Source organism: Gavia stellata, chromosome 13 (genome assembly GCF_030936135.1).
Source record: "Gavia stellata isolate bGavSte3 chromosome 13, bGavSte3.hap2, whole genome shotgun sequence".
NCBI classification, from domain to species: Eukaryota; Metazoa; Chordata; class Aves; order Gaviiformes; family Gaviidae; genus Gavia; species Gavia stellata.
In genome coordinates this window covers 15,025,245-15,048,222 of record NC_082606.1, presented here as the reverse complement: position 1 = coordinate 15,048,222, position 22,978 = coordinate 15,025,245, and the positions used below count along the sequence as shown (strand labels likewise).

General features: G+C 42.3%; 1 protein-coding gene across 1 annotated transcript in view; it reads left to right on the top strand.

Annotated features, from left to right (window-relative positions):
- Positions 1-689: 689 nt before the first annotated feature.
- The window catches only part of CEMIP (cell migration inducing hyaluronidase 1), a 53,456-nt gene continuing 31,167 nt past the window's right edge, over positions 690-22,978 (top strand). The window contains exons 1-10 of the mRNA XM_059823912.1: positions 690-765; positions 3,669-3,821; positions 4,499-4,637; positions 5,418-5,654; positions 6,038-6,217; positions 10,300-10,370; positions 11,106-11,201; positions 11,832-11,953; positions 14,156-14,297; positions 15,116-15,307. Coding sequence (XP_059679895.1) covers positions 690-765; positions 3,669-3,821; positions 4,499-4,637; positions 5,418-5,654; positions 6,038-6,217; positions 10,300-10,370; positions 11,106-11,201; positions 11,832-11,953; positions 14,156-14,297; positions 15,116-15,307 — 1,408 coding nt within the window. The remainder of the gene's footprint in view (positions 766-3,668; positions 3,822-4,498; positions 4,638-5,417; positions 5,655-6,037; positions 6,218-10,299; positions 10,371-11,105; positions 11,202-11,831; positions 11,954-14,155; positions 14,298-15,115; positions 15,308-22,978) is intronic.

Sequence of the window (22,978 nt, the reverse complement as noted above, 5' to 3'; positions counted from 1 at the left end):
TGTTTGTTTTTGCTGGGGGTTGGCTACTGAAGAAACAAAAACAACATTAGGTAGATTGGTTTCAAAAGCAGCTTTTGGTTTTGCAAGAAAATTCTGGGCTGGCACATTAAATAGACAATGTTTTCTTGGATCTGAAATCTAAGAAACTGCATGCCTCAGACTGGAAGTGTGAGTACGGTTTATCTTGGGGGTGCACAAAACACCATTGCTAAAAATGTGTGGGTAGTACGGGGGGAGAGAGGTGCCATTGAAAGGTTACTTCATGAAAATTTGTCACTCTGCAAACGCCTTCTCTGTTGTGTTTCATTACTTTTTTGCACATGTGAATATTCAGCCCTAGAGACTCTTGACACTGGATGTGTTTATACGGCGTGCCTAAGGCGGTTTTGGTTACATCTGGTGGTTAGTTTCTGAATGTCTATTTTGATTCCCAAGTGGATTTATCCTAAACCAAACAAAGGGTGAGGAGCTGCCCTTGGTTTCTTGCTCTGTTCGAGCTGGTCCCAAAGCAGCGTGAAGGTGTTCTCAGCCACAGAGCTGAATGGGAGTGGATGTGGGCTGGCATAAAACTAGATACAACTTTTTTTTGTGCAGTGAATGGTTTTTGCATGAGCTGGGAGAAAAAAGTGACATTTGCTTGATATTCCTTCTTCACAGGTATCCATCCAGAGAATTGAAAATCCTGAAGAATGGCTCTACCTACCTCCAAGTATCTGGCCGAAAACTTCCTTTTTCTGCTGTTTGTAATCTCTTCTATAAGCACAGGTAAGTTTTCCAGCCATGGGGAAAAAGGGCATTGTTTGTAACACTATTTTTAAATAAAGACATTGCTGGTTTAGCTTGAGCAGCTTTTCACTCTTCTTCATATAAGAAGAGCCAAGGACAGAGTGAGAAAACTCAGGAGAAAAGCAGTTTTCTGATGTGCCAGTACTCCCGATCGAGGGCAGCTGGAGTGGCAAAGGCTGAAATTTCTGAGCAGGTGAAAGTACCCTCAGGAATCCTTTAGACTCTGCCACGCGTTCTCAAAACAAACCCAAATCCAACAAACTGCCACAAAGAAATAACAAAAGAAACCTCAGGTCCTAATAGCTGTGGCTGTGGGAGGTGAAGTCGAGCATTTTGCTGTATTGCCCAAGCCCAGATGTGGAGAGCAAAAAGCTCTGGGGTCAGACATCCCTGCCCCTTGGGTTTTCTCTCTTCCAAGCAGCCCTTTTCCTAAGCAGTTAGGGAAAGGGGAAGAGGGAAGCTGGATATACATATTCTAAATAGAGCTAATTTGAGGGTTTGTATTTGTTTGAAACAAAGAGACCATATGTCTTGCCCCAAACGCTGCAGCTGCATGAAGCAACCTGTCATTGCCATGCTCAGGCCCTTTTGGTCAAGAAGCAAAACATTCAGTGAATTCCCTGTGCTGGGTAGAAGTTGCACTCTTATTTAAAAACTGACAATGAGAGTAATAGTCCAAGCTGGCAAGGTGGCTGGACCAGCTGGCAGAAGAGATTCAGCCCTCTGGTGTCCTTGGTGCAGCGGATGCGGGTGATGTGCACGGCTCCTGCTCTCTGCTACAAACTGGTTAATGAAATTGGGAATTTGGGTCCTTTGTTCTGGACTGTGTTGGCTTTTGCTGATTGTCATCCCTATCATCAGCATAAATTCCTCCTGATTTCCCCTTAGGCTTCACTGTCTACCTCTCTGTTTCTAAATAATGAATTTTGGGGGCACAAGTCATCTTTTGAGACTGCAGGAAGCTCTTTTCGACACTAGCATAGCCAAGTAAATGGAAAAATGTCCACTTAATCTAGCTGATAAATTATACCTCTACATTTGAATCGATTCTTTTGGTTTTATTTAGCTTCTCATCATGAGCAAATTTTTCTATTATCCTTATTCCTATGGGAATAACAGCTCATTTTTTTGAATTTGTTGTCAGTGTGTATTATAGTTATAGTTGAACATCTATTTACACTGCAAGTCCCACTTCCTGCCTGAAATATTTATCTTTTCCAACTCTTACTAATTTTGTGGGGGTTCTGGTAGGAACCCAGAAACTCCTTCTTACTTTCCTCAATTACTGTAAATCGGAAGAAGTGCCTCTGACATTACTGATACACTTTTCCAGCTGGCACAAGTGGTATCAAAATCAGGTCCTGGATGTTTATCAGTATTTGACTTGCTACCTGGTAGATTATTAGCCCTCTCTGATTTGATCACTTCATGTATATGGAAAAAGTTTGCAGAGAGCCAAGGCATGTGTTGCCCACATGAAATGTCCCTTGCTTATCTTGCATAGCTGGTATTTAAGGGGTCTCTGGAGACATTAAGGCAGTGGCTGGTCCAATTCTATCGTTTTCTTAGGACATGAAACTGGTGGAGGAATCTGAGAGGAAACTGAATGCAGATGGACAGATTTCGTTTCTGTTGCTGTGGAATTACAGATATCCCTCAAGTTTCACAGTGGCAGCACACAACAGCTCACTGTCAACTACACCAGCACCAGGACATGTTTCCTTGCATGGATTCACGTTGTTGTTCTTTACATTAACTGAATGCATTAGTATCTGTGGGGCAAAAACCGCCCAACTTTACTACCCTAAGTGCCAGAGACGTAACTCTGCTGAAGTCAGGGGATTTATCCCATGTCTATTATCATTGATTTGTGGATCCTGTAGTTCTCCTACGGTGTTTTTGTTTTAAAGGATAAAAATTGGAGAGCTGGTGAGAACTCCCAACCCTTTCTGATGGCAAAGGGCTCATTGTTCAAACTTCCACTGACCTCAGCTTCCTACGATTAGAAAGGTTTCTACCCTCAGAAAATATGCATCACACATGGGACTCTCTCACTCGAAGTTTTGTTGATTAGAGTAAGATGTGAGGCTCACATATCGAGTGAGATTATATCAGGAAAATATTTTATCTTAAGTAAATACTTATAACATGAGACTCTTGGATTCGGTATGAGAGCCATTTAGACTAACACGTCATGGCAGTCTGTAATCAAATTTGTGTGTGGAGACTGGTGATGTGTGAACCCAAAGCAATGAATCCTTATTGCTTCTGCCTGGAAAAGCTCACAAACCCAGAGACTCTCTCTTGTGAGATTCCTGTTGCTCTCTGTTACTGGGTGGACTGGGAATTCCTTGGTGCTTGGTGTTTTCATGTTCGTTTGAGCACTTTTACTTTCCATCTCCAGTGAAAACACAGTATGCAAACATATTTTAACATCTTTACATGAAACACAGCTTTTCAAACCTTGCAGGTATTTTGGGGGCATTTTTAAAGGCAGTAGTTGTTTTATCCTTTCATCAACATCTTCCCTGGGCTTGTGAAAGGCTTTGTGGCTGGATGGTATGAACGGAGCTGGATGTCACTGCAGGAAGGGCTCAGTTACAGCTTCTTCTTGGTAGTTTTCTGGAAACTGCATCCCTTGCAAGGCTCCTTTGCATCGGGCAGTGGGTTTTTCCATGCTTCCAGAAAACCATACAGCTTAAGCTGTTGTTTGTTTTCTTTTGGTCATGACCCACATGTACTCTGCTGCACGGAGATACTGCTTGTTCCAGGGAGTCAGCAAAGGGGGTACCAAGAATGATACTGTAAAGACGCCCAGATATGGAGCTTTCTGTCTTGCACCGAACAAACAGTAATTGTCTTCACTCTCCATCTCTACCCAGCAGAAGCAGCTGTCGCTTGTCCCGATAAGGATCCTGAGTTAGAAAACTGGAACCCAGGTCACAACAAAGAAAACCGCATTGAAATCCGTAATGGCAGGAAGCTCCTTCTCTCTTCGTCCGCAACCGTCCACTCTATCCACATCACTGACGGAGGTAAAGCGTGCTGGTGGCAAGGCTGGGTGAAGTGTGCTTTCCACCGTGGCTATTTAAACCACTCGTGCTGGGAGAGCTTCCTGCTTCTTGCTGAGAACTGGGTGGCTACTGGACAAATCCAGCTTTAATGCAGTGCAAGGGTGGGTGGTAGCTGAGATGCTATCAGTTCTTTCGCCATTATTATCAACCTATTTGCTGTCCTTTCTGGAGAATTTACAAAAGTAGCTCAGTATACTCATTAGTTCTACTTCTGTGACTTGCTTCAAAAACATTTTTTTACTAAATCTTTGTCCCGATAACATCATACTGCAATAGTTGTGTTCTCAGGGTCTCAGGACAGGGCAGACATATATGTGCCTCTTTGTCTCTAAGGACAGAGTCACAGTGTTGCTGGTGTCTGCTAGCATGAATAGCTTTTATTCATCTTAACTCTGAATTTCTTTCTCATTTTGAATGAGTTCTCTTCCACACAAATCTTAATTGCATTCTTCAAGAACTGGACTGAATAAAAAACATGTAATATTTTTAGGATTTGTATTGAGAGCTGTTTTGGGGAGGATGGGCAGAATTTTTCAAAAATTGAGATGAGAGCCCAGCACTGGGGTTAGAACAATGGTATCACAACCTCTGATGACCTGCTGTGTGTTAAAGCAAATGTCCTAACCTTTTCTGCTTAGGAAAACTGGTCATTAAAGACGATGTGCAGCCTATAATTTTGCGTACTAGACATATACTCATTGAAAATGATGGAGAGTTACATATCGGCAGTGAGATGTGCCCTTACCAAAGCAATGTGGTTATCATCTTATATGGGCGGTACGTATGCATGATAAAATATTAAGTTGGAACTTTGTAGAATCTCTCTTCCACAACAGGCTACAAAAATGTTCCTTAAAATTACATTTTCTCGGATATACTTATTATCAGTACTCTGTGGAAAGTTCAGAAGCTTCTTAAACAATTTAAATGCCCTGTAAAAAATATATGCAGTTTTGATTCTGGTTTCAAATACTACTGGGAGATGAACATTGGGGTATTTGGACATGCCAGAAAATCAGCATGCACCTTGCCACCACTCAAGCTAATTTTCCAGAATAGGCTTAAAACTCAAAGAGTTATTTTACTCTGAAAATTCTCCTCCCTAAACATCCTTTCTTTCTGCATGAAGTGGTGAGCCAAAGGATAATACATTTGTGTCTTGCAGATTGCTACAGGATCTCTTAGATTTTCAAGGATGCCAAACTCATATTTAACAACCACTAGACCTCCTAACTCCTGGTTAGGGTCCTAATTTCCTCCGGAATTCAAAAACATAATTGTGTCATTCAGTCTGGGCTTCAGACCTCTTCTGGCCATATAATGAATATAATATATATCATCTGAGATCCAGATTGCTGCTGGTGTTCAGTAGTTGCTAGTATTATTTAAAAGAATTTCTGTACAACGTGAGCAGTTGCTGATTCTTAGAGTAGTTGAAAGAAACAAATTGCAAATCATGACACTTCTCTCCTTGGGCCATAGCAGAACAGGGGGAGAGGCTCCTTGACTGTCAGATACAAACCCAAAACTGGTTCCTTTCCTCCCTTCCTGCCGCAGAGCGGATGACGGCAGCCAGCCAAATCCCTACTTTGGGCAGAAGTATCTTGGAGTAAGTAAGGGTGGCACTCTTGAGATCCACGGAAAGAAAAAACTGTCCTGGACTTTCTTAAACAAAACTCTTCATCCTGGTGGCATGGAAGAAGGTGGATATTACTTTGAAAGAAGCTGGGGCCATCGGGGTGTCATTGTCCATGTTATTGACCCAAAGACGGGGGCAGTTGTCCATTCAGATCGGTGAGTGACTTTTCAGCTGCCTAGTTGTGAGGATCTTTGGGAACAGGTTGGGGACAGCATCTCAGCAAGCTCAGAAACACGCATTTTAGCATCTTGTTCAAATGGGTGTGATTGCATGTCTATAGACTTCTTTCTAGATCAGTAATCTCCAAAACCAAAGACTGAGTAGTGTTACTACCTTGCTATTCTGTCAACCAGAGTTTAATCAATTTGGCTTAACAGAAACCCCTAATATACCCTGTTAGACAAGTGCTTTTGCAATGGGATAATATCATTACTGTAAACAATACAAAAGACTTATTTCTTTATAGCACTTGCTTTTCAGTACATAAAGCTGCGATGCTCACTGGAGTAAATGTTTTCGTGTGTTTTTATCACTTTAGGTTTGATACCTACAGAGCAAAAGAGGAAAGCATACGTCTCGCCCAGTATTTGGGCAGAGTTGCGAATGGCATGATCCTGTCAGTTGCAGTGAACGATGAAGGATCTAGAAACCTGGACGACTCGGCCAGGAAAGCAATGACCAAACTGGGCAGCAAGCATTTCCTCCACCTTGGGTTTAGGTATGTGCCAGTCCTGCCAGTTCTCCCAGCACAGAGGCTTTATTATGCTCCTGAGATGTCCAAATAATTCCACTCTCTCAAAGGCACAAAGTTCTTTCACATGGAAAAAAAAAAGAGGGAAACTTCTCACTGTGAAGTTTTAGCAGTTAATTAGATAGTTTAAGATGCAGTTAGTGTCTATATTGGGCATTCTTATTAGCAGATTGAGGAATAGCGTATGATTCGCATTAAAAAAGATGTTTTTCCAAGATATTGTTCCCACAAGTTACTTATTCCAGTTTATTTTCAAGCCATCCCCCAAAGATTTAAGAAGCATTTCTACATACACACAGTGGATTGGATGGGCTGAACATCAAGGAGGGTAGATAATAGCCATGTAACCCTGACTAAATACATATAGATATACATACAGCATATTCTTCACCTTGTCCCATACATATTTGCGGACTCGTGCAGCCCAGAAATTTAGCATGCACGAATTTATGCTGTGGCCTGTAAATACTTCTGTGGCCAGTACAGTGTCTGTTGGCACACACACACTGTTGAGAATATTTGCTATTTACCCAGCCATAGCCATTATATTTTTTGTGTTTATCTGAATTTATGTAGGCTTTTTTTTTTTAAAAGGCACTAAGAGGGTCACTGCAGAACATGAAAAAAATCTGCCTTGTAGTGAGGAGGGGTTCAATACAGCAGTCTGTGGGAAGAGACGAGTGTCAGCTGGGCATGTGCAGATGGAGTAAGATTTGGGGTGGTTGATGAAGGGGTTGTGTCAAATAGTACAGGGACTCCTGTGCACCAGATAACGCATTTCAAAGAATCAACCAAGGCTGCAGAAATAGTGTCCACAAACAGGCTATCTCCATCAGTGCAATGCTTGCTTTCAAACACCCAGAACCCATTATTAAAGCCCAGTAGCCTGCTGGGTTTCATTTCAAAGACTGAAATTAGGGAAACAGAAAAAGATTTTTGAATGTTATACTTTTTTTTCCAATTGTGCAATTGGAAGAAATTGATGGGTTTTGCATATGTTTATAAAAGTAAATTGCACTTGATGTTTTTAGGCCGCTGTGCTGTTTTAAGGCTAGTTTCTCACTTCTTTCTTTGCCACAAATGCTTATAATGGAAATATCATAGAAATTCATCCATGGAAGTGTGACTTTCAACATTGCTATTGTTTGCAGTCAAAAAGCTAATCCTTGCCGTGCTGTTATCTGAAATACCACAATATTTCCTTATATAAATAATAGGGACATTGTGGGTACCAGAATGTGGTAGTAGTTGGTAAATATTGTCTCTCACCAGCCTACTGGTACGTGGAAAAATACCTGCATCTTGGTCCATTATTTAAAAGACTGTATTTTTAGGAGTGTTCTCAGCGTTTAAGTTCATCAACTTTCAAAAAAGCCATTGTCTGGATGGCAGCTGGATCCAGATTTACAAAGGCAGTTAGATGGCAGAGGGGAAGACAGGCAACTTTGTCAGATGTATCCAAGCTTTTCTCCTTATACAAATTGAACCTCCATTTCACTTTAGTGTAGCAAGATTTAGACATATTGGTTTATGTTTCAGACCCATCTATAACTATGAATAAGGATGTACATACCTGACAGGTGCTTTCCAGAAATTTTTGGAAGACCTTAAAAAAAATGTTCAGGATGACAAAATTACACACACACATACATACTTTAACCCATATGGCAAAGGAAGGCTCTGACAGAGGAGAGTGGATTGATTTTTCTTTCTAGCATGCCCATGTACACACTCCTACCACTCGCTGCCCGGCACCCGGGGTTTGCTGGCCGGTTCTGCTGAATCCTGGTTGTCAGGTCTGCTCAGCTCCCTGCTGACGGCTGGGGCTGGCCATGGGCATCACTGAGACAATCACGGTGTAAGCCCCAGGTAGTAATTTGGCTTAGGGAATTTCTATCTCACATTTTGTGAGGTTCCACCTGAGTCAGGCTATTCAGCCGTAGACTGGCTTGTTTTCTGACTGGGGTGGTGGCAGGGATTATATGGACAAATCCCTGTCTATCTCCAGTTGCTCCATATTCAGCCAGATTGTAAAGTTGTGCAACTCCCCCTCACTGTAGAAGAGCCAATGAGCAATGCTGATTTATCCAAAAATGTTCCTGTGCTCCTGGCATCTCTTTCAGTTGCCCATTTGCTGAGTCCATAACATTAGGAATGAAAGGAAAACCTTGCATTTCTTCTCTATTGTTGTCCTTTTGAAAAGTGAGTTTACTTTTTAAGTGTGAGCTTTTTTTTTTTCTTCTTCTAAGAAATTAAAAGAAAGCTTTCTGCACTTGATGACATAGTTGTTCTCTTTGGAATCCCACCCAAATATCGCTGGTTTGGCTCCGGACTTACTGGTCCCTTCATTTCATATAGCCCAAACAGATTGCATGTGTCCTTATGTGTCCGGGTTGAATGACTTCAAAACTATTTTTAGTGGTAAAATAACTGGGAGAAACAAGTATTTTAACATATGAAATGGGGCCAAACCTTGAGTTGCAGAACTAGATAGCTTCTTATTCTTTAGATTATTTTTGAGATTATTTTGGGGCCATCATCTTTTTTGCCATTTGTTTCGAATTTGGTGACCAAAATAATAATAATAATAATAATAAAAAAAAAAAATCTATCTTGCCTGCTGAGTGATAAAGTGTCCTTCCTGCCCCCATCCCCCTTCTCTCCCTGGATGGAGATCACAGCCCGGCAGTGCCTTTGGCAGTTGGCGCACAGGCAAGGTTTCCAGCAGGAGCATCTGGCTCGCTGGCAGGCTCCCGAGGCAGTTGTGCTGGCAGCTTCCACTGACCCCGTCCTGTGCTCGGGCCGAGGACACGCCGCTGGGACTGTGTCCCCTTGAGGAGCAGTGTCCGGTGTGTGCGTGGGGCCTCGGCACGGCATGGGGTGCACCAGTGCTCCCCGGAGCCTGTTCCTGCCGACCCCAAAGCCTGGGGCTGCGAATCCCAGCAAAGCCCAGCTCATGCCAGTAGTGATTTGTGCCTATTTTAGTGGCTATCTGTCAATGTCTGTATATGTTTTCTTCTGAGGTCCCGGAGTGGTTTATAACTTTGTTTATGCCAGCAGATGGTAAAAGTAGGGTGACCTGCAAGACTCAGGGGTGAATCTTGATGCAATTGAAATCACTGGGTATTGATACCTATAGAGACATGATTTAATCTGTGGGACTGTTTGCTAAATTCAGGGTAGGGGTGGCAGTCTCCCTACCACCCTAAAAGCATATTTGTTATTCCGTTAGTCATTAAGAGCAGATATGCCTGAACTTCTTCTATTTCGAAGATAAAACACCCTCCTGACCCCCACTAATTGGGTTCACCTCCAAGGTTGGGAGGCACTTTAGTCTCTCTCCGTTGCTTACTCATCCATGTGGTCATTCTCCAGTGTTGCTGATAGCTATTGAACCTGCTCAACCAATAACCATCAGGCGGTAATGAACTTAATTCTGATACAGGATCTGATTTGAACAGGCAATTCAGACTAATAAACCTTTATCCCTGTTCAATGTTCAAAATAAGGAAAGTAGATATCCAGAGACTATCTAGGTATTTTTTGCAGCCTTTTGCCAGCCAGTCTGTCTATTAGAAATTCCCATGGGTCATTCCAAAGACAATTGTGAAATACAAGGTTTCAGCATGAGCTAAATTTATTTAAGCAGAAGTGGCTTTTTTTCCATATTCTTTAGTGTGTGCACATGCGCGTGCACACACACACACACAGACACACACAGAAGAAAGATTTTCAGGCTCCCCAAGGAGTTGCCAATGTCCTATGGGTCTGTCACACACAAGCCTCTTTAAACACTCACTTAAAAGTGAAACACAGTTGTTATAGGAGTGTATTAAGCAGGGATTTGTCTTCGAAATGCCTTCTCTTTTGATATATTTACTGAAGAAATATAGAGTGTTAAGATATTTTTAATTTTAACCAAGCTGCCTGTCACACTAATCAGACTGTTTTGAATGTGGTGCCCCTGAGAAATGCAAGAACATTGGGCTATAAAAAATATGCATCTCATACATGACATAACTTGTTCATTTCTCATTTTCATTTTCCAGGCACCCATGGAGTTTTATTACCGTTAAAGGAAATCCCTCCTCTTCTGTTGAAGACCACGTTGAATATCAAGGTAATTAATGCACAAAATGCTGGCTTGACTTTATCTCTGAAAGTTACTGGAGTTATGGCTAAGATTAATTTGGTCAATGGTGTTTTCACTTGACATTGCATTACATCAAAACTGTGAGCGATTGATGGCCATTTAATTGAATGCTCTCTCTATATATTGCTTCTTCCCATTAATACAGCTGAAGCAACCGAGTGGGGTATAACCTAGGTTATCCAAACCCTGAAAGAAAAGGTGAGATCCTGCAGCACTGTAAACCCATAGAACTCTGTTGAGCTCAGACACTGCCTCTCTTAGACACAAAGCTATGGAACAAACCCAGTTCACACCAGCTGCAAATTTAATCAGTGTATCCTGTATCGGTAGCTTCAAATACTCCTGTGAAACCATTTTGTTGCAAGCTGAAGACTTTTGAGTCTGTGTCTTTTCATGACATTTTCAAGAGCAGCTAACAACATGGCTTGCTACAACATCAAATAAAAATAGCAATATATTACAAAACATTGGATTTTTTTATCCTCTCTTGATTTTTGAAGATTTTTCCTCCTGATTGTCCAAGCAGTTATAAAAGTGTCTGAAGCCTCATTCCAAGATCAGTAAATTTTTCTGGAAGCTGTGCAGGGCTAACGATGGATAATGTGGCCAAAATATGCAAACACACACATGGACCATTACCTTTTCAGTTCTGACTTTTATCGATTGCATTCAGTGATTTTACCAACGTTTGGTTTTTTACAGGTCACAAAGGGTCAGCTGTGGCCAAAGTATTCAAACTATTCAAAGCTGAGAATGGAGAACATTTTAACATCTCTTCGACTAGTGAGTGGGTTCAAGGTAAGAGATCTGTATGCCATTTAACTCAGTGGTAGGCAGTTGACAAAAAGGGTGAATCATCCTTCTTATTGCAATACTTTTCCACTTGGGAAGAGTGGACTTGCTAGCTGCTATTCACATTGCTGCTAACCCAAGTAAGGAACACACAGACATTCTTTCCCCAATTGTCTCTAGGAGCCGCTGAATAACTGGGAATCTTTTTCCTTTACTGCACTGGGTATGAAATTCCATCTCTTATGATCTAAGAGATCATACACAACCTCTTACTTCTTTTGACTGCATAGTCATCATGTCCATGTTTCAGACAACATACAGTAACTGGTCGTAACTTGATCTGAAGATCAGAAAAGGCAGCTAAGGAGGACACAGATCCAAAATCCATACCTATTAATAATGTTCATACTGCATACTCCAATTATGTAGCTTTTAATAACTCCCCTCTCCCTTGGCTGGTGACACTTCACAGCATCATTAAAAGCGGCTGACAGACTGGCAGGAAGAGGCAGGAATCAGATCATCAGTGAAGAAACTTGTGAATGATATCTGAGATCTTATTATGCTTCATGCATTTTTGCTGCATTCATTAAGCTTGACTTTCAAATGACTTTTCTTGTTTGTGCTTGTCTCCAGATGTAGAATGGACAGAGTGGTTTGAGAAGCCTGATAAAGCAAGATCTAAGGACATGGAGAAGCTTTCTGACTTCAAAGCTGCTCATCCTGATAAAATCTGTAGGCAACCCATTGACATCCAGGTAGGCTAGCTTACCACTCGCTTTAGAGGGGCGAATCCTCTTTGGACTGGCACTGAACCCCAAAATAATTGTGCTTGTCAGTAATTTTTGTTTCTAAATAAAAGACAGCAATTATTTTACTGCTCTAATACATAACCAACAAGATCTGGTATCCAGTCTTGTATCATTCTGAGACAAAAGTTTATAGAATTGAGCTCCTTTCAGTAAATTCTGGCTTCTGGCATGAAAAGGAGTACAGATGGGGTCATGGACAGCACAGATGCTATCATGAAATATGTGGTTCCCTGCTGGAAGATTAAAAGGAAAAAAACACATGAAAATTTCAAAGTTTTTAAATGGTCCTGGAATGGACCCTATCTAAAAAATTAATCACATAATATAATGAGATGGTAAAGCTACCAGCTGTAGTAGGTTGGAAAAAATGTCAGTGAGCTTGCAGCCATTTCTTGAGGTCAATTGTTTTTTCTCTGTGGAAAGAAATATTAATTCTTTTTGGGGCTAAACGTTATAATTATGCCATCAGGCCAGCATGCTGAGGAGAAATCATACACCTTTTCTGAGACTGCAAAAGCCTCTTTAAGGCCAAAAAAAAAAGAGCAAACCCCAAGCTTTTTCCTTTTTTTTTGTAAATGCTCGCCATATACTTTTTATGTGTACCTGGTAAAACAACGACAGCAGAAGCATTGCCTAGCAAAAGACAATAAAATACTTCATATCTGTGGGAGGCTGAACCTAAGGTTCCTGCGTACTCTGAACCAGTGGAGTTCTCCTTACTCACAAGAATGTGGCTATTGAAGTACATGGGAATGCTGACAGTATGAGTGAAAGTTTCCAGGGCAAGAAACTCCTCTTGAACAGAGAGGAAAAAACTGGCCTATAACTTTCTGCCAGGTCTTAGCAAATCCACATTCATTTCTGCTTCCATATACGTATATTAGAAGTGACAACTTAGTTCAAAACGGGGGTCAGATGTCTGTTATGATACAGCCCCTTCTAGCATGCGTATTAAAAGTGAAACAAGAAAGATATTCTTCTGTTCAAGAAACAAACCTTTTTTCTTTTCTGTTAAATGACAGTTACTTTTTTTCCCCATGTATATTAAAAGTGAAACAACATTTTTCAGTTTATCCTGCAGATCTTAGGGCAAATCCTCAGGTACTGTAATCTGGTGCTGCTCATTGCCTTCATAAAGTTACACTGATTTACAGCAGCTGGCCTGCTCCACTTCTGCTACATACAAGAAAATTGAAGATATGATGATAATAACAGAAGCGCGGCACAGCCAGAGGCACATTCCTTCAGCCGACGGTGCTAATCCTATACATGGCAGTGGGGTGTATGCATTAAGAAGGAAGGTCTGCCTGAGTGAGAGACTCAGGATCAGACCCTTCATTGAAAGATGGCTTATCTCCTGGTGCCGCCTTAAAGTGCACGTGTTATTTGGATTGCGCAATGCAATGCATCATGTATTTGTGAAAGGGTCAAGAGGACGGCAAGCTATAGAGCCAGACTGTGAAATTTAACATGACCCTGAGGGGTGACATTGCCCCAGCAGGAAAACAGGAGAGGCTACATATTGCACTGCTTCTTGGTATGATACAGCCTTTTTTCTCAAGGCAGCTCTACAGGCTGGTATTTGTATGTGAGAAAAGGCCACCCCTTCTTGTTCCTTTTGCAGCAATGGGTGTCGGAGCAGCTTTGGTTTTTTCTTAGAGAGACTGATCCATGCAAAGAAGAAATAAGACCCCCACCTCTTTCTTCTGCAAGCTTCAGACATAGTCTAGCCACAAGCAATGAAATGAGTGCAGTGAAGAGGCTTGAAACCATGAGTTCATTTGGGTGCAAGCATCTGTGTTCAGTGTTTTCATCTGCCCTCAAACCAATGGCAAGAGAAAATCTAGGGCACCAAGGCAGATGTTAGTGAAGCTCAGAATACTCCTCCCAAAAAAGCACATGGTCTTAATATAGATACAGAAGAAAGGCATGCACCTAGCAATAATCTATGCAGCTTGCGGATAAAATAACTGTGTTTGAGCACCAGCTGGAGTGCCTGCTGGATAGTACACGTAACAGTCACCCTGTTTTGTTATACAACTGTTGTGCATCACTCAAAGCAAAAGCCTCTTCTGACAGCATTGATGTTTTGGTGAAATCTCTTCACCTCAAGATATCACCTGTTTTATATTTCTATTCTCATTCCAGGCAATGACGCTTGATGGAGCTAATTTAACAACTGAGGTTTTCTACAAGAGTGGCCACGATTACAGGTTTCTGTGCCACAGCAAGGACCAGACAGGCGAGGGCTGCCAGAACTACAGAGTACGGTTCCTGTGTGGCAGATCTGGTATGTGCCTCATGTTTGAAAGCCAGACCAGGGAAAAGCAGAAATACTGTCTTCTGATGACCGGCTCTGGTTCGGTGTAAGAACAACTTGAGTAATTGCCCAAGCTAAAACTTCAGCTGGGCTATTGACATGAACACAGATAAAATTGCTGAAGATTTATCTCAGGAAAAATTCCTGAGCACTAACAGAGGCAACAGGGTGGTGTCTCAAAAACCCAGCAAGGGTATGGCAAATACTTGGCAAGTCCCTTCCTGTAAATATCTCGTCTTTTGCTAAAGCATTTTGGGATGAGGTAGGATTAGTCAATCGGAGTGTGCGAAGACAACAAGTTTTGAAAGTAGTACTTTGTTTTGTAGTTGTTAATTCCAACACCGCTGTCCCTAACCTGGTCATTAGACAGGTCATTAGGATACTTCGGCATTCAGCTGGCGGGAAAAGGAGGGTGGAAGACGGTTGTTTTGCTGGAAAAAACAGTCATTACGTTAAAGACCACTTGGCTGCTGTAAATAACATTGCCCAGCGCCCACAAGTGCCGGTGCTAAGTGGGTGTGGTGAAAATGAGCCACTAAGAGCTACATTTAAATTTAGTCCTGGGGTTGGTGGAAAATCCACCTGCCTGCAACTAAAGGAAAACACTTTCTTGTTTGCTTGCTTTCCAAGCCAAAGCCAGTAAAAAGCATGTTTGGAAGAGTTAACTTTTTTTGGTTGCGTGAAGAAATCATCATTTTTGGTGGTGTTCCAGGCAAAAAAAAAAAAAGGGGGCAAGCATTTCTGATAAGATTAACTGAATTTTCCGCCCTTCCATTTTTGCTTTTCAGTGAAACCTAAGCTTACAGTAACCATTGACACCAATGTGAACAGCACAGTCCTGAATCTGGTGGATGACGTGAGCTCGTGGAAACCCGGAGACAGGCTGGTGGTTGCAAGCACCGACTACTCCATGTACCAGGCGGAGGAGTTCCAAGTGCTGCCATGCAGAGCCTGCAGACCCACCCAGGTCAAGGTAGCAGGTAAGATGCTTCATCTTGTCAGGCTGGTGTTGCAGTACACAGGTGTTGTCATTTGCACTGAGATAACTCCAGTAAGAATGGCGAAGATTTGAAAGACCCCTGAGTTTGATGGCTAGTTTTTAGATGCTTCTGGGAAGCATACGCCTTTCATGCTTGAAAGCCATCTAACTTGAGTCTGGTTCCTTTCTGCCTTCCCTTTTCATAGCTGACTCCATTTTTTTTGTCCCCAAGCACACTATTGAATAGATGTATTTATTTCAGAGAAACAAATACAGGTCATGTATTTGAAATGTTCAATTTTACAGAACTGTATTTGAAAACGTATCACTTCCTAGAAAGCAGGAGATGAGCACAGCTGATCTGAAGAGTGAGCTAGGGCAGGAGCGGACCATGAGAGACTGTAAGGCTATGAAGTAACACGCAGCTGGCTATCTTCCTGAGAAAGTTATATTTAACAAGAACTGTAATCTCACATTTTATAAATACTGTTTTGTACTACTGAAGCTACCGTTTCTCTTTTACTGTGTCTCTAGATGGCATTGCTTAGAGGTGATGTATTAACCAAACATTTCTGGCATCACATGGCCGGCAAGCTGTCCCGAGCCACAGCACTTGGGGACATGGAGTCAGTGGAGTGCTGCCTGAGTTAGTCTGAGCAGGAGGAGCAGGAAGCTTTGCAGAGCCACAGCATTTTTCTCCTGAAGGTGACTAGCTCAAATACAGAACAAATTGCTTGTGATGAAAAGACATTGCAGTCCAACGATTGTAAAGTGGCCTTCAGATACTAAGTCCAATTAAGTAGGATAACTGTGATGAAGCACGGAGTATTGCCAATATGAGCATAAAAGTGAAATCCAGGGCAGGAGATTTGCGTCTCCACTTGAGTCTGTGAAGTGGTCTTTTCCTTCTAGAACTAGATTTTGGCACACTGATAAACAGAGCGTGGAAATACCAAATGAACTGCCTCTTCAGTGAATAGATCAAGAACTTCTAATTGCTATACTTCACAAAAGTAGAAGTTACTTTACAATATAAAAGTATGTAACAGCTGAGGCTGTATTTCAAAGGCAGCATCTGCTCACTGGTAAATCATGCATGTTACGTTATCTTTTGCTTACACACTGGCAATTGCTCTAGGCAGAGATTTTGTCTGCATTTACAGTAAGATCTTTCTAAAAAACCATGAGGGCACTTGGAACATCCAATGCACCAGGGATTTTGCTCAGTTCTGTGAAATGAACTACTTCACCATTATCTCTGATGCAACATCTTCTGGAGGGTACGAATATACTTCCTTTGGCAACTGCCTCCCCACAGAGCTCTAGCCATTCATTGTTAGATGGCCTGAAAGAGAGATGTTCATCAAGCCAAGAAAAATGTTATTCATAGTTTTAATGTATCATAGTCTTATGACTTAAAATGACTAGTGCTTTCAAAGAAGACACGTGTCCAAGTTGAATATTTTTCTTGAGCAACTTTTGAGCTATTGGAAAAAGTGTACCAGACTAGTATGATACAAGTAACATCATGAGGATGATCTTGGAAGTACATCAGTAAAAATAAAGATGACATAGGATTATTTCTCTCAGGCTTCCCATAATCTAATGGATCTGTGAAATCCATGCAATTACATTTATTTTCTACAACAATGGCAACTATGTTTAAGGAAATGAGTAAAGGGTTAAAACCAACAAAAACGTTCATGTGGATTTCAAGTAAAGAAGCAGTGGAAACACTTGTTAAAGTAATTGTGCTTTTGCTCTCAGATTACTCTTTAGGAGAATTAGGACATTCCTTTTATTACCACAAATGACATGAACACCAGGGCCAAAGTCTGCCCTTACTTATATCCAGGCAACTCCATTGACGTCAATGGGATTTCACTGATTATATAAATCAAGGCAAAATTTGGTCCAGTAATAAAAATCGCATCCAACTTTCTTGTAACAACAGCACATTCACACTAGAAAATAAAATAATCTGTCTGATTCTAAGTTCAGTCTAGATGAAATAAAACCTGGGCAAGGCTGAGATCTCCCCTGTCTTTAGGAGCAGGAGGTCCTTGAGCTGCTCTATGCCTGGCCATGGTGTAACTTCATCCATTGCACTCTGCCATGACATGCAATTAGCCAGAATAAGGAGCATTAATGAGCCGGGGGTGGCTGCTCTCCATGCCTCCTCCACTCCATGGTGCCTGCAGCTGCCTGCAGCCTGCACAGCTCTCTCTGCCTGTGCTCGCCCTGCCCTGCCAGGCGGGCGGCAGTACCACGGTGGTGGGTTTTGAGGTGTGCTCGTCGCTGGAGGAGGCAAATGCCACCGCGCTGAGATCTTGGCTTGCACTGAAACCTGTCTGTGCATGGGTGTGCATGTATGAATCCACTGTGCCATGATCAGGCACTGACTTTGATGAAACTTGTTGGGTTTCAATTAATTACCTGTGAGACTTCTGTTAAATAGGGCTTTATTTGTACCAGTGGCTCATCAAACTCTGTGTGAAGGGAGAACGGCTAACGGAAAGCAAGCACAGAGAAACAGCCAGCAGTGGGCTGGCTTCTAGCTTTAGCGCAGGTGAGCAGCCCCTGCACAACCTGTGCTTGCACGGCGGCATTAGGCTCTTAACTGCGTGCAGAAGACGTTCATCATAAACGTCTGCCATCCTTTTGCTATGTGAGATATGCAAGATTGCTTTGCTCCTTCTGAGAAAAGACTTTCACACAGATACATTTATGTATGGGGTCTTGGAGGGATGTCATTTGTAATAAGAGGAATGGCCTAATTTTCCTAAGAAGTTTAGTTTAGCAGCTGGGAAATCCAAAAGTCTGCCCTTTGAAAGACAAATGATAAAACCATTCCTACCCGTGATGGTTTATTTCCCTTTTAATCTTTATTTTTTCCTTTCCATTTTTTTAAAATGAAACCTAAATGTCAGGTCTGAACTACTTAAGAGTCTCTTTGTTTAAAAAAAGGCAGAAAACAGCTGCTTTGTGGACAGACAATTTGGTGTGGCAGCCACTTGGCACGCCAAGGTTCAATTATAATGGATGCTCTCATCATTTAATAATATTTTAATAGACATGGTTTAGTGTATTGTGCCAAATAAGTCAAACTCATTAGTTAGCTCATGTCCTATTTATACTTGATACTTCCTGCTGAAAACTCATACTTTCTTTACTTGCTAGAAATGGATTGATTAGAGGCTGGTCTTTTGAAAACAGCTTAACAGCGTTAATACTCAATTGCCGTTAGGTTTTAGTAGGATTTAGTTGTCTAACTGTGGACTTCTGGAAATCTCAGTGTAGAAAGTAAGGGAGGGCACCCAGGTGCTGATCTTGTGCGCTCCTTTATTGGAGTAATTACACTAATGTCAAAACTGCGGCTCCCATGGGTAAGCGTGGTTTGCATGAAGGCTCAGCTCTGCCGGTCCTGCTCCTGGTCAAATGGTTGCTCACTTAAACAGAACTTTTTTCTCCACTTGCCTCCTTTGTTTAACTTTTTTTCTCTTGTCATTTTTGTGCCTAGATTATTTTCTCTGTGGGAACAGATTAAAACTGTTTGATCTTCCAACTTCACAAGGTTTGGGGAGGGATGACGGTACAGGGCAGAGGGAGGGAGGAGGAAGGAAGGAAGGAAGGAAGGGTTGTGTTTTTATGGTAGAACTGGATAGTAGGAAAGATCAAGTATTTTGTCTAGTTTCCCTGGGAAACAAGTCTTATCTGCATCTTGGTTGCTCTGTATGAAGTTACTACTAATGCTGATAAGTTTCAGCATGGAACAAAAATGATGAAATGCTCTTTTGTGCTCCTATATGCTCTTGATAAAGCATGAAAAAACTATTTGTGCCTGGCATAATTACTCCACTTATCCCACATACGGGTGAGTCTATGATTACAAGCGCAGATATCTCAAAACCTGCTTATTGGGTTGCAAGTACTAGAGAGATACGGAGTTTACTGTGATCTTGTTCATGCAGAGAACTTTGCATTAAAAATGTAAATACATAGTTGTCTAACAACTTCACAGCCTGTGTCAGCATTCACCTTGTGCTGTAAGGATGGGAGAAGTTACGCCACTATCAAAATTCAGATACTTTTAGAGATTTAGAGGGTTTTGTTTAGAAGTTGGCATCATTTTGACTGGAACTTGCTGGAAACCCTTTTTTTTAAGGCAACCCTGGTGCTTGAGGGAAATGTCATGAAATGGTCCTTTCTAACAGTCTTTCAGAGCTCTTTCTTCTACCTCTGGGCATTGCCTAGAAGCACAGCTGACAGCAACATGCTCAAGTTTACATAGCGGTTCAGAAGAGTTGAGTTTGGGCCTGATTTAAGTAAGGATTTGATCTGTTTGTCCACCAGACCTGCCTAATCTTTCCATCCCAGCTGCAAGAACTTACACGTCAGGATAAGGAGAGGAAAAACCTGGAAGGTCAGAGAGGGAAAACCTAGCATTTACAGAAGTATGTCAGTAGATTGCCAAGTAGCTGCTGCAGAAAGAGGCATGAGGTGGAACAGGAGTGGGCTTAGGAAAGAGTGTGATGCTGCCATTGGGATAAAACACTAATAGACCTTGCAGAGACCTCTCAGTGCTCAGTTAAAGCCAGCATGAGCAGATGCACTGCCCTCAGTCCACATCAATCCTCCTGTCGTACCTATCTGCAGCAGTAAGATCCACTCCTTTCAGCCTTGAAACCAAACAGCTACAGAGGCTTTGATCCAACATGGCATTTAAGCATACACTTAATACCCACATGAACTCAAGGCTCTTCACAGTCCTACAACAGAGGGTGTATTTCCGACCTTTGTGGGACACCGTGCAGGATCTTGAAGGAGAAAAGGATTGAAGGGCTATAATAAGATGAGTTACCCAGCAGGAAACTGTCCCAAGAAGGCTTAGTTAGCTCTGAACTCCTTATACAGTTTCATCCTTTCTGCTGTACGCCTTTTTACTGGAAACTAAATTTTCCATGTGAAAGTTATGAATTCGAGGAATATTTATTCGTTAAGGCATCGAGTTGTACTGCACGACTCAAGAACCTGGTCAGCTCACCCAAACCATGCTGTGTTGCGTTACAGGCTTGCGGCTTAGCAACGCAATAGCAAACCCCATCAAGATAATTCAGAATAATGAGGATTTAACAGGATGCCCGTGTGAACATTTTTTGGTTATTAAATATAAGCAATAGGGGCATTACCACCAGTGATGACAAATGTTTGGCAAAAATGCTAAATCTGACAGAGGTCTGGGCTGGCATCTGCAATGAGTTGCACTGATTTTAAAGATGCCCTGAAGGATTCACTGTCACTGGATTACGTGGGTTGAACAGACAAGTTTGTGTTTAGCATTTCCTTTCAAAACTCTTGTTAAGGAAACACTAAAAGAGCATGAGGGAGAAGGTCTTAGCCTTAGAGAGCCCAAAGGAGAACAAAGACTCCTTAGAGAAAAAAAATTAAATCCAGGAGCATCTTAGCTGCACTTTATCTTCACCAAACCCAGATGTTCAAGTGCCTGTTTCACTTCTGAAAAGGAGATTTAGCAGCTTGTGTCATTTAGAGCCAAGACATTTAGGAATGCATGAGCGTACCTGGGAGGGTTTTCAGAGACATCTGTGTAGCTCGCCAGAGCTGAGCACCCTTCCACATCTGCAGCAGCTGAAATAGTTTTAAAATTCCACCCTTCCTAGGTTTGATAAGGCCTGAGACACAGGTTTTACAGCTAGGTTCAAGTATGGCAGGTTTTCCTGGAGCGTTGTACAGTTTGGAGAGACTCTGCTTTGAATTGCTTTGTGGACATAAGCAAGCCTTGATTAGTGGATCGTCTATGTTTATTTTAATGCATACTTTCTTTTAATAATTACCTTGTCTTTACCAACAACTGCCAACCTTAATAGTCACTGTCTTGAGTAATAAGCATGGAAATGTGCTTATATTTTGCTGAATCAAGACTTCCACCAGGCAAGCCCATGCATTAAAGAAGTTGTTCCCTGTGAATTTACATTTTGCTAGCTGAAGGCACTGGTATGACAAATACAGCAGCAAACCAGCGCGCTTTTCCTAGTCCATCACACAGGCCTGCTGTAGGGAGACGTAACCTGTGTCACTGCAAGGCTTTGTTTGTTTAGATTATAACATGGCACAAGCCTGGCTTGCTGGTGGGACAACATCTGTCCGTGAGGGATGCAACAAGACCGAGCTCAAAGGAGGAGCTGGTGAATCAGTGACCCCTGGGTTTGTTAGCGGTTGGGCAATCGCAGGCATTGGCTTTGATGCTGAAGCAGCAGACACATTCCTCCCACGTTCAAAGAACAGCCTTTTTAGTGTCAAAACACTTCAGTGCCAGTTTGCAAACCCCTGGCTTGGGTTTGCCCATGGTCAGTGCTCAGGGTCTCAGAGATTGTGGCTGCTCCCCGGGAAGGCTCCGTGTGCTGGCTGTGAGCAGCAGCCTAACTTCAAATTTGTAGTTCTGCAGAGTGAGACACTCATCATCCCCATGTAAACTCCCTGAACTTGCCACAGAGCAGCTTCTTTCGTTGTTTTTTTTCATGCCCATCACTAAACATGTCCCAGTGGCTCCCTGGAAGTGCCACCTGTCTATAAACGCACATTGTGGTGCTCCTGGCTCCATGGGAAGTGCCCAGTGCTGGAGTGCTGGTTCCCAGCAAGCATTTACAGCACCTGAGGGCTCCCGTGCCGGGGTCTGTCTCCCAGGAGCCATTTCAGGAGCACGGCCACATTGCTGTGGGGAGCTTGAATTTCTGGCTGCCTTGAGGAGAGGTTTGTTTTTCAAAACTCTGTTAAAGGAGCTATTATTCAAAATCCACTTCTATGTTGGAAGGGAATTGCTTTCCATCTCTCCTTTTATCTCCAAACAAGTCAAGTCAGCAAAAGCACAAAGTGAAAAACATGCACCCAAGAAGTTATATTTAGAAACTGGTTAGTCTGTATTTAATATTCCTGTCAGTGCTTACCCTATTTTGCATGTCTGGACTGGTGTTAAATTAAATTAAATACATGCAAGCCTGACATTTATTATTCTAGAGCTCAGCACATGAATAACAAAACTGCCTATCTAATTTCACTGCCACAAATCCTGGAGATGTGGCTTCAAATAGGATGTTCTTATGATTATCTGAACTTCTTCCTGCATTTCAGTAAATCAAGGAAAGGTCAGCTCTGGGGGAAATTGAAAAATAACAGCTTAAAAACAGTTTCATAACGAGAGGCTGTGCTCCTTAACAGACTTGGTCAAGGGTCCAGCCCAGAGTATCCTCGTGTGGAGGAAACTTGCTGCAGCGGCTTTTTTAATGTATGTGAATAAGGGAAGCGAAGCTGCTTTTTTGATGGGCTGGGTCTAGTTTTGGCCACACGCCTGATGAGGCTCACTGGCTTCAGGGCAACAACACAGGGAAGTCCAGGACTTTCTAGGGAGGCAATTGCAAAAGTGCGCGAGGTGCAAACCCGTGGCCCCTTGTAGCCCTCGTTTCTGGGGCAGAGCACGGAGCTTGGAGGAGCCTCATCTTCCCACCATAGCCCCGGGTAAAAACGTCCACGTGTTCTGCCATCAGCACTCCTCTAGTTAATAGAGAGTGGTTTTTCACGTGATCACATTATTTTGAAGGCGGAGGTGTTGAGGCTGAGGGCACATGTAGTGGTGTGACCCCCATCCCGCAACACAGCA